Source organism: Telopea speciosissima, chromosome 2 (assembly GCF_018873765.1).
Source record: "Telopea speciosissima isolate NSW1024214 ecotype Mountain lineage chromosome 2, Tspe_v1, whole genome shotgun sequence".
Classification (NCBI taxonomy): domain Eukaryota; kingdom Viridiplantae; phylum Streptophyta; class Magnoliopsida; order Proteales; family Proteaceae; genus Telopea; species Telopea speciosissima.
The window spans coordinates 80,734,746-80,747,162 of record NC_057917.1 but is presented as its reverse complement, the minus strand read 5'-3'; the positions used below and the strand labels follow the sequence as shown (position 1 = coordinate 80,747,162).

General features: G+C 39.7%; 1 protein-coding gene across 1 annotated transcript in view; it reads right to left on the bottom strand.

The window, feature by feature from the left end:
* LOC122651714 (probable potassium transporter 13) overlaps positions 1-8,754 on the bottom strand; it is a 30,111-nt gene extending 21,357 nt beyond the window's left edge. The window contains exons 1-3 of the mRNA XM_043845213.1: positions 8,524-8,754; positions 7,288-7,519; positions 6,939-7,187 (exon numbers count right to left, since the gene is read on the bottom strand). Of these exons, the coding sequence (XP_043701148.1) occupies positions 6,939-7,187; positions 7,288-7,519; positions 8,524-8,565 (523 nt within the window). The 5' untranslated portion in view covers positions 8,566-8,754. The remainder of the gene's footprint in view (positions 1-6,938; positions 7,188-7,287; positions 7,520-8,523) is intronic.
* Between the last annotated feature and the right edge of the window lie 3,663 nt (positions 8,755-12,417).

Here is a 12,417-nt window from a genome sequence, read left to right as displayed (position 1 = left end):
ATGCTACTCTACGCAGTCTGTGGCAGCAATTAGACCACTTCTCTGACTTCCACCCGTTTACAGTTGCTGATATTGCTTCCTATAAGAAGCATGTGGACAAGATCAGGGTCTATGATTTTTTGGCTAGCTTGAATGTGGAGTATGATCCAATTCGTGTTCAAGTGTTGGGCCATAAGCCTTTTCCCACACTCGAACAATCTTATGCATTGGTTTCATCTGAGGAGAACCGTAGGGCTGCCATGTTGCACCCGCCTATTCGATAAATCAGCTCTCGAGGCTCTTGCCCGGCCCCTTCGCACCTAGTGGCACTTGCTTCTCTTGGTGATTCTACTACGAGGGACTGTTGTTTGTGAGCAACATCACAAATCCTATCACACCAAAGAGAAGTCTTTGAAACTTCATGGGAAACCGGCTGATTTTGAAGCTAAACGGGCTGCCAAGACAAAGATAAAGACAAAGACCAAGGCCCATCAGACTGAGACTGTTACTGCAGCCCCTACTATTGACACTAGTCTATCCCAGGATGATCTACAAGCCCTCCTACGTATGCTCAGGACTTCCGCTGCTGCGCCTCTACTACATCGACTCTGCCAATTCCTCGGCTCCTTCAGTTCACATTTTGCCCGGTCGGGTATTCCATTTGTAAGTCATTGTGCTTCTGTGGCTTCCCATCCTTGGATCATAGATTCTGGAGCTACAGATCATATGACTGGTTCCGCTAGTCTGTTTCACAGATATTCTCCCACTTCTGGGAAAGATAAGGTCAAAGTGGCTGATGGGTCCCTTTCTTCAATATCTGGAAAAGGACTCATCAACTGCACTTCCACTCTTCCCTTGTCTTCTGTTTTACATATCCCTAATTTTACTACTAACCTTCTTTCCATTAGTAGTATTACTCGTGATCTTAAGCTGCAAAGTCACTTTTTTCCATCTCATTGTGTGTTTCGGGATCGGACTGGGAAGACGATTGGATTGGGTAAAGTGCATGGTGGCTTGTACCTTGATGACGCCGCTTCTCTCCACCACCATTGCCTTCTCCGCTATCAAAACTCCTTGGTCTCTTCTGAACTTTACCAGTGGCATTCTCGGTTAGGTCACCCCCCTTTAGGAATTTTAGCTCATTTATTTCCTAGTTTGGTCACCCTACATACTAAGGATGACTTTTTTTTGTGAGGTTTGTGTTCTGGCCAAACAGACACGTTCAACTTATCCTATTCAAATAAAAGGAATTCTTCTTGTTTTAATTTGGTACATTCTGATGTTTGGGGCCCTAGTCGCAAGCCCTCTATTTCTGGTCATCGCTGGTTTATCTCTTTTATTGATTGTCATTCTCGGAACACTTGGGTATATCTTTTGCACACTAAAAATCAGGTTTTCTCATGTTTTCAGCATTTTCATAAGATGATTCAAACTCAGTTCCAGGCTACTCTCCAAATATTGAGAAGTGATAATGGAACCGAGTTTACTGAATCACAATTTCAAAAATATTTGGCTGATCATGACATTATTCACCAAACTAGTTGTGTTGATACCCCTGCCCAGAATGGTGTGGCAGAAAGAAAAAACCGCCATTTGTTGGAAATGGCCCGGGCTTTGATGTTTGCGAGGAATGTTCCTTCTCAATATTGGGGGGATGCGGTTCTCACTGCCGCCTATCTCATCAATAGGCTCCCTTCTCGGGTTCTTAATTCCCGTACCCCCTCTGATATTTTACTGGGACATTCCTCCTTTATTGTCCCTCCCAAAGTATTTGTGTGTGTGTGTTATGCTAGGGATACCAGATCTCCAGGCAAGCTTGAGCCTCGTGGGCTCCGTTGTATTTTCTTGGGTTATTCTCCAACCCAGAAAGGTTATAAGTGTTACCATCCCCCTTCCCGTCGTACCTTGGTGAGTATGGATGTTGTTTTCCATGAGACCCTTTCTTATTATTCTTCACCACCTCTTCAAGGGGAGGGTTCTAGTGAAGATGTGCCCTTTGAGATTCCTCCACTAGAGGTTCCTCTGGCTGCTGTCCAGCCTCCTTTGACGGCACCCACGGCTGCTGCCCAGCCTCCTTTGACTGATGCCCAACCTCCTTTGGATGATGTCCAACCTCCTCCGGCTGTTCCTCCCTCACCTAATGGGAATCCTTTACAGGGGGAGACCATAGAAAATAGTGTTGTTAATGTTCCTATTCAGGGGGAGCTGACTCCAGTCCAGAGAACTATTGGTGAATTTCAGAAGAGAATTGACAATTCCAACATACTCACCTACACAAGGGGAGAACCAACAGAGGGCGTTGCAATCCACTTTAGCACCAATACCCATCCAATTGCGGCTCCAGATCCGAGATCCTCCATCTCCTGGTAATCCCTCTTCTTCCGACCTACCTATTGCTCACCGCAAAGGTACTAGGACTTATACTTTACATCCCATATCTCGTGTTGTTTCTTATAGTTCTCTTTCTCCATCTTTTCGTGCTTTTGTATCTTCTCTTTCTTCTGTTTCGATTCCTAAAACTTGGCAGGAAGCATCTACAGATGGAAAGTGGAAGGCAACAATGTTGGAAGAAATGAGAGCACTACATAAAAATAATACATGGGAGCTTGTGACTCTTCCTCACGGGAAAGAAACCGAGTTGGATGTAGATGGGTCTTCGTGGTCAAACGAAGGTTGATGGTTACGTGGATCGATATAAGGCACGCCTGGTTGCAAAGGGTTCACTCAAACTTATGGAGTTGACTATCGGAGACCTTTGCACCGATGCGAAGCTCAACACTGTCCAAGTGCTATTATCTTGTCTTGTAAATCTTGGGTGGGATCTTCAACGATTAGATGTAAAGAATGCCTTCCTCCGTGGGAAGCTTGAGGAGGAGGTATATATGGACATTCCACCAGGCTTCTCGATGCAGGACCAAGGGCGAGTCCGTAGATCAGCGTGCGCTTTATGGGCTGAAACATGACCTAGGGCATGGTTTGGCGATTTCACAAGGCTATGATTTCAGCGAGGTTATAGGCGAGTAAATGCTGATCACACTTTGTTTATCGAGGCAGTTGGTGACAAGGTAACTCTTCTCATAGTCTATGTGGATGATATTGTGGTCACTGGTAATGATGGTGATGCTATCAGGGATTTGAAGCTCCTCCTTGGCCGTGAGTTTGAGGTCAAAGATCTTGGTCCTCTGAAATATTTTCTAGGGATAGAGGTTGCTCGCTCTTCAAAGGGCATCTTTCTTTCTCAAAGAAAATATGTCCTTGATCTATTGACTGAAACAAGGCTGCTAGGCTGTCATCCTTCAAATACTCCTATGGAAGCTACTACAAAACTTAGGGAGAAAGAGGGTGAGCCTGTTGACAAGGGTGTTTATCAGCGGTTAGTGGGCAAGTTAATCTACCTTTCTCACACACGACCTGACATTGCAGTTGCTGTGAGTTTGGTGAGCCGTTCATGCATGATCCCTATTCCTCTCATATGGATGCAATCCGTCGTATTTTGAGATATTTGAAGTCTGCTTCTAGGAAAGGGAATCCTTCTATCTCCCACGGGTCACCTTAAAATTGAAGCCTATATCTGATGCCGATTGGGCTGGTTCTCCTGACAGAAATCTATCTCTGTTCTTGTTCCTTTGTTGGTGGGAACCTTGTCACGTGGCGAGCAAGAAGCGAGAATGTTGTGGCCGGTCTAGTCTTAAGCCGAGGTTTCGTGCGATGGCCCAAGGAATTTGTGAACTTCGTGGCTTAGAGGATTATTACAGGATATCGGTGTTGCTGTCCATCTTCCCATGATGCTTTATTGTGACAATAAAGCAGCCATTAGCATTGCTCATAACCCTATCCAGCATGATCGTACTAAACACGTGGAGGTTGACCGACATTTCATCAAGGAGAAGCTTGAGGCCGGCCTCATTTGTGTTCCTTTTGTGAAGTCTCTTGATCAACTGGTGATGTGTTCACTAAGGGACCGAGTAGCAAGTCGTTTCATCCTATCTTAGTCAAGTTGGGCATGCATGATATATATGCTCCAACTTGAGGGGGAGTGTTAGATATATGGCCAGAATACCGTGGGGGTATTCTGGACCTCTTTTCTTTGTTATTTTATTAGTTTTGTATTATGTGGTTTAGTCCCACATTGCTACCGTACAGATGTTTACTGTTTTATTACTCTTATAAATAAAGAGTGCTTGGGATGAATAGATCATCCAAGCTTTCCCTAATTTTAAATCTGTCCACAGATGGAGATTAAAAGGGGAGTCCCTAAGGATATTTACTGATAATGTGATCAAGAAAGGAAAGTGGGACTTTGAGAGAGACACCAATGCAATGTGGAACGAGATGATGACTTGTATTAAAAGGGTTGCCAAAGATGTGCTAGGGGAAGCGGTAGGCGTCAAGACCCCTAGCGAGACTTGGTGGTGGAATGATGAGATCCAAGCAGCCATTAAGATCGAGAAATATTGTTTTAAGACATGGCAAAGGACTGAAGGAACAGAGGATAAAAAAAAGGTATAATGATACCAAAAACAAAGACAGGAAGATTGGGGGGATGGTTACGGTAAAGAAATATGAGGATCTCTATACCAACCTAAACACAAAAGAAGGGAAAAAATTATATATAAGATAGCTAAGATGAGAGAAAGGAAGAGTAGAGATTTCGATTAAGTGAGGTGTATCAAAGGTGATGATAGAAGAGTGTTGGTAAGGGATGAGGACATTGTGAAGAGATGGGATGAGAATATTTGTGACCTATTGAATGGAGATATGTTGAGTAGAGACGACCTGAACGATTTCATTATTCAACAAAACACCACCCGTCATAGATATATACAAAGGGTTAGTATGGAGGAAGTTAAAGAAACCTTAAGAAAGATTAAAGTAGGCAAGACACCAGCACTGGATGAGATTCCAATAGAAGTGTGGAAACCCTAGGAGGTTGTAGGGTATATTGGTTAACCAACTTGTTTAACAAGATCATGAACACAAGGAAGATGCCAGATGATTGGAGGAGAAACATTGTAGTCCTAATATACAAAAATAAGGGTGATATTCAAAACTGCAATAACTATAGAAACATAAACATAGTTATCAAGGCGGGAAGGCGTCCATGGCGTTTTAGAGGGTAAAAAATCAAGGCGACACAGCCATGGCTGCAAGGCGCCCGCCATGGCGCCATAGGCATCCAAGGCGACCAAGGAGCCTGGACGCCTTGGCGTTGCCATGGCATCGCCTTGGTGACGCCTTGATAACTATGAACATAAAACTAATGAGTCACACTATGAAACTTTGGGAGAAGGTAATTGAAGATTGAGAAGAGAAACTCAAACTTAGAGAACCAATTTGGCTTTATGTTAGGTAAATCCATGACAAAAGCTATCTACCTATTGAGGAAGCTCATGGAAAGATATAGAGGTAGCGAGAAGGATCTCCATATGGCCTTTATTGACCTGGAAAAAGCTTATGACCGAGTCCCTAGAGATTTAATCCGACATGTTCTAGTGAAGAAGGGTGTCGAGTAAATAAGTGGATGTAATTAAAGATATGTATGAGCTCATAGTGACTAGTGTGAGATCTGTGGGAGGTCAAGGCAAAGATTTCTCAATTACGATTGGGTTACATGATTACATCAGAGTTCAGTCTTAAGCCCTTATCTTTTTGCACTTATCATGGATGACCTAACCAAGGGCATTCAAGACAAGGTACTGTGGTGTATGCTCTTCGCCAATGATATTGTTTTTGGTGGAGAAACAAGAGCAGGAATTAACGCTAAGCTAGAGCCATGGAGATCAACCTTGGAAACAAGCGGCTTTAAAATTCGTAGAACATAGACGGAGTATATGATGTGTAATTTTAGTCACACTCCAATGGATATTGGCGTGGTGCGAATTGAGGAAAGAGAGATACTGCAAAGTGACAATTTTAGACATTTGGGGTCCATCATAAATAAAGAAGGGGACATAAAAGATGATGTTTCACAAAGAATTAAATTGGGATGGTTGAAGTGGAGAGGTGCGTCCGGAGTGTTGTATGACCGACATATTCCTTGAAAGTTTAAAGGAAAGTTCTATAGGACTGTGGTACGACCGGTTATGATGTATGGGGCAAAATGTTGGGCAGTTAAGAAGTGTCATATTGAGAAGCTATGTGTAGCAGAGATGAGGATGTTAAGATGGATGTGTAGAAAAAGTAGGAAGGATAAAGTAAGGAATGAGCATATTAGAGCTGACTTGGGAGTTGCCCCGATCAACGACAAGCTCCGAGAGAGCCATTTGAGGTAGTATGGTCATGTTCAATGGAGGCCAACGGACGCCCCAATAAGGAGGAGTGATATGATTTCGATTGAAGGAACTAAAAAAGCTAGGGGCAAGCCTAAAATGACCATAGGAGAAGGAGTGAGGAAGGACATGCATAGTCTAGGTCTTGTACCATGTATGACCTCAAATAGAGCCTATCGGAGGGCAAAACCCCATTTAGTTGAGATTCTCCTGACTTATTGGGTTGTGTCTCTTTCCTCTTACTGTCATCTTTCATTTTTCTTTTTTTTTCCTCATTTCACATTCCTCTTTACCCTTCTCTTCATTCTCCTTTGTTTGTTTAGACCGCAATTTTACCTACTTTGTTTTGTTTGGATCCATGTAGCTGACCCATTAAGTTGGGATAAGGCTGAGTTTGTTGTTGTTCCCTCACTAAAAGGAAAAAGTGTGCTAGACTAAGAAGGGAAAAAATAAGGCTACAAATTATTTAACACCTTAAAGGGTGTCAATAAGAAAATCTCTTTTAAAAATAATATGATTGAATGCACATTGTCAAACCATACCAACAGTAAGAATAAACAAAAAGGCAAAAACAATTAAACACTTTATAACATAACCATTTATAGATCCTAGGACGATATGGGAGTTTTTGGTTTTCTTAAAGGCTGAAGGGAACTATATAAATGCTTTGATCATGCAACAGAATCATACCAGACATTGATGGAGTGAGGACCCCATCACCAATAACCATGCTAGTCCCTAGAAGCACAACCAGAAGCAATACAATACGAGATCCACGACTCTTCTCAAAGAACTCCTTCAGACGTCCACTTGTTCTTGTAACCTTGAGGGAACTTCCAGTGCTACAGTCAGGTATATGATCATGTGCAGAATGGGATGTGCTCAGAAGGCCCAACTTAGAGTGCCGACAGAGTAATGAATACAAGGCAAAGGTTCCACCTATGGAAATAAAACCTTATTATGTGGAGAAGAAACGCAGCCAACAATTTTCAAAGTAAACAAAATGACAATAAACGATTATGCAAGTCTCTGTAAGCACCTTCTCCATTGTCATCTGCTCCTAATACAAGTACAACGTATTTGCACAGTGGTATTATAGTCAAAGTCCAGAAAATCAGAGAAAGTACCCCAAAAATCTCTTCCTCCTCCTCGTGAAGATGCAACTTGCCTGAGAATGTGCTCGTGAAAACAAAGATGGGTGATATGCTAAGGTCGCCATAAACAACCCCAAGACTCTGGTAGGCTAGCAATAGAGTGGTCTTGTGCAATTTCTGGACGGTAAGGTAAACACGAGACAGTTATATTCTTTATAAATCAAAATGGTCATTGTTTTTTTCTTTTTCTTTTTTTTTGGCGGGGGTAATAAAAGGTAATTGAGTTTATTACTGAAAATACACACACACACATGAAAGGAGAATACCATCAGAAAAACAGAGTGACTGAATAAATGGGATGCGAAAAGAAGTAATTCAAAGAGAGAAAAAGAAACCAGATCATAAATGTTTACAGTATTTCCTTCTCTCCCCAGTTGGAGGGGGCTACCCTAATAAAAGGTAATTGAGTTTATTACAGAATTGCAAAAAAATTCTCAACAAAATTGAGCAAACGAATTAAGAACAACATCCAGAATGGGATGGAAAAAATCTCTTAGAGAAATCAAAATCATTGTTGCAGAGTATTGATACAGTTCACAACAAACACAGAGACCCAAATTCACAAAACATACAGAAAGAAAATAAGAATAACTTAACCAAAAAAAACCTAAGAAACAAATTGAACTTGAAAACAGAAGAGTATTATCCACAATAATAAGATTCAGTTCAAACTTTTAAAACATGAAATGCACAGAGAATTACAAACAACCATGAGAAACCATAACTTCAACTCGTTACTAAAATGGGTGAAACCAATTTAAAAAACATGAAAACATAGTAACAATAAACTACGACTTGAAAACACGCAACATAACGAAACAGTAAAATGAAAAAAAAAGAACTTCCAACAAAGTAAATCATTTTCTAGAATGCAAGTTCGACATGCAACTATTCGCGAGAAAGTCTAAAAAGAACTATAACTAGAATACTTTAAAAAAAATCAAGAGTCCTGAAAACCGATCCAAAATGGTTAAAAAAAAAAAAAAAAGGAAAACCGCCATGAATAAAACTTCACATTTAGAATCCACTATAGAAGTTCATAGTATCTGACTATCTGGTTTTTTTTTTTTTTTTTTTTTTGGGGTGGGGGAGTGGGAGGTGGGGAACACTCAGTCACTCACCCAACGAGAATCCCGACTCTGACCACCAGACTCCGGATCCATTCCCAGTAAACCTAAATCTTCTCCCCTCTCTCCAGAATGAAAGCTGAAACCGTAACAGTATAGATTCACTAGCCACGCTTAAAATACTCTGTTCAGACGAAGCGATTCGTACGAATAAGAACTTTTTTACTTTCCTCCCAAGATTAAACTGGTAACCAACTTGTTTGCGAGAACTCAAAAGAATCAATGGATTTGGATTTGGGATTTGGGAATGAGGAATGAAGATTTGAAGCTTTTTTTTCTTTCTTTCTTTCTGAGTTGATTATTCCAACTTAGATATTCTCCATATGGCCCTAAATGGCAGTCAAGCCAGAGCTAGAGAGAGAGTATATTGTTTCTAGAGAGAGAAGTCTTCGTCCAGTCTTCTCTTCTGCTATGCGTCGTGTTCGTGTCAAGCAAAGAAAAGTGGATTCTTTTCTGAAGCGCCAAAACGCCCTCCTTCCTCTTTTTTCTTTTTTTAATTTTTTCGTTTTTCCTTTAACCGCCCAACCAGGTGAAGCAGGACACTACACTTGCAATTTCCCAAGTTCCAACTCCCAGAGCAATGGTCTTCAATGCCAAGTGTTATTAACATGCAAGATTAACCCATAGGCCATAGCATTAAGTGGAAACAACACTTTTTTCACGTATTCAAAATACTCTGCAGTATCGATGAAGTGGTGATGCACATCCGGTGGCACAGCAGAGGTCATGTGTGCTACACTGCTACCTGGCCTCTGCTATATTATTTTGTTTTTCATATATAGATAAGATCGATGCTTTGGCCTCTAGATTATGTATGCGTGCATCAATCAATTGGGTAGGATACGCAAACATCACCTTGGGTGGAATTTCCATTTTTTTCATGCAGATAGCGTTGTATTTTCGTACGCTTATGTATAAGCGCATAAGCATACAGAAGACAGGCTTTAAATTAATAGGGCATGAAGTACAAGTTTGCCAACTGGCATTTCTATAATTTTTGCAAAACGTTCAATCTCCTTTATAACTCATCTACTTCTGTTTTGCATTAAAATTTGACCAGATAAAAAAGGCTTGCAGTCCTTTATTACATGGATGCAGTCATGGCTATCTCTTTTGTTTTTTTGTAAAAGAAGTCATGGCTATCGATATCCATCAATTGATGAAAAAGTTTGGTATTATGATAATAAAAGCAATAACTACATATAAGAGTGTTAGACGGTTCGATGCAAGGATTTCTATGTGAAATTAAAATCAAATTATTCATAAAACGGTTTCGATTTATCGATCTTAAATGATTTTTGTCACCGTTTTAAATACTTGGTTCCTAAACAGTCTGTCTGTTTTACATTGAATTTAAGATAGATGAGGTGTCCTTAGATAAACTATGGTTCAAAATTTTATTATCCTATCTCATTTATATGGCTCATCCATTGTAAATTAAACTTTATTCTTAGTTGATAATCCGAGTAAATCGGCCAATTAATCTTTTAGATTCCAACCACTGAGTTATTTGATTAGTAATCCGATCCAATGGTGTCAAGTCAAAAGGGTGTGTAGAAACTCAATTTTTTCAAATCATAAGGCTCCAATCTATCATATGGCCTAGCTTCTATTACCTTTATTTTTATCCCTTCTTACTTTCAATGGAATCAAATTGGTCGTGCTCAACAAACTTTTGGACTTTTATTACGAAGCATATAGATCTTCCTTTTGGATTGAAACTTTATTTGCGAGTTAAAGAAGGCTGAGGTTCACTTAGAATATTCCCTGTAATTCTATGTCCAGTCTAGTTCCCCTAGTGCCCCTAACAATTGGGGCACGATGACCATTCCACCCTTGCCCGAACACTCTACCCAAGTGGGGTCCACCCCCCTCTTATTACAAGCACTAGGGAATTGTACCAGACATGGAATTGCAGGAGATAATTTTCCGGTTCACTTATGGCAAAATCCTGGCTCGACTAGGCTTGGCATGTTGTCACTTTATGGAGGCATAATATTGGCTAATTGTGAGCGAGGTTTCAGTCAAGCCCAAAACAGAGATAACTTGGATCTCGTTTCTAGGTTTTGACATTAGTTTTCGACTAAGCCTCATTGGGTTTCGTTTCAGTCAAACCCAAAAACTAGATAACTCGGAGATTTCAAGTGGTTTCGACAAAAAAAAATAGGCAATTATTATCATTACCCTATACTTAGCCTATATTTACTAAAACTACCCTATCTTAAACTTGCTTTTTAACTTTTACATCTCCTTCTACCCCTATGTTTTTAAATACACAGATTACCCTTCCTTTGCCCGTAGTAACCTGCTAATCTATTTAACCTATCATTCTTCTTTTATTTTTTTACTATTTTTATGATTAAAATAGTAAAAAATGAAAGCACCACCCCCTTCTTCTCTCTCCCGTTTTTTATTCCATTCATTTTTTTTTCAAATTTTCTATTAAATTAATTTTTTATTCAACATCTCATCCTTGTTCGTATCGTGCTACCGATATAGTATCGGCACGATATCGATATTAGTGACTAGCAAAACCGGTACAAACCGCCTGTATCAGGCGATACGATACCAATACTTAGAACTATGATTTGTTCGAAGAAGAACGATAAAGATGAAATGTTGAATAAAAAATTAATTAAATATAAAAATTGAAGAAAAAAACAAAAAAGAAAACGAATGACATAAAAAAATAGGAGAGAGAAGAAACGGGTGGGTGCTTTGATTTTTTATTATTTTAATAACAAAAATAATAAAAAAAATAGAAGAAGAATGGTAGGTTAAATAGATTAGTAGGTTACTAGGTGAAAAGGAAGGGCAATATGGGTATTTAAAAACATGAGGGTAGAAGAAGATGTAAAAATTTAAAAACATGGTAGTTTCAGAAAAGAGGTTTAAAGTATGGTAATTTTAATAAATATAGGCTAAGTGTAGGATAGTTATAGTAATTATCCAAAAACAAAGCACTTACTTGCAGTAAAGAGAAAGAAAAGTATAGATGTAGCGCGGTCGTCCCTTTTAGCTCATCTTTGTGTAGGCTTGAAAGTGAGACAGTGCTTCCGGCCTTGCATGGGCTAAAAGCCTAAAAGATTGCTTTGGGTTCATTAATGTATATAATAAGATTATTATTGAACATTTAGGTTCATTAATGTTCTATCTACTTTGCTCTTCACTCCTTCCTTATTCATCTCTAAACATATCTATATTCACATTTCATTCTTTAAGTCAAGGGTCCATAGCAATTAACCAATCACCTTCCCAACCTAAATTCACATTAAATCCCACTCTTATATCTTAATATGTAGCGATGATCGTTAATTTACAATCCCACTCTTTCATTCACTCTTATTATAAAAAAAAATAAAAAATAAAAACTCTTCCTGATTGTGTCTCTGGCATTGATCAGTCAACCCAACCCTCCCTCTGGTCGATCGGTTTTATCTTACATAACAGACTAGAAGTTTCATTCCGAAGTTCGAATTACTTGTTTGATATCTCGGATCAGACGTCTTTAATGACCTAGGCTTTGACTATTTGTATTGAAAATAAAAAATTTCCTCTACCTTCGCTATCAACTTAAACCCCCCTCCCCCATCTAACGTTTACATTGTATTCTTATACTACCCTCTAACGTGCTTTTATTATCGAACCATCATTTAGTCTTTAAAAATTCAAGCTTGAAGCCTCACACAACCTTTAGTTACTGCGATGTACTCTATCAAGTTGCCCGAGAAAGATAGTATCAGGATTGATCACGCCAGGTGCGGAAATGGTGAAGTAGCCACTTCCATTCCAAGGATGAAACGCAAGAGATTTAGGAAAACCAACCTAACCCAACCCAGAGTAATTGTTAAGAACCAGCTACTTTGAGGGTAGCAACTAGCAACCTCC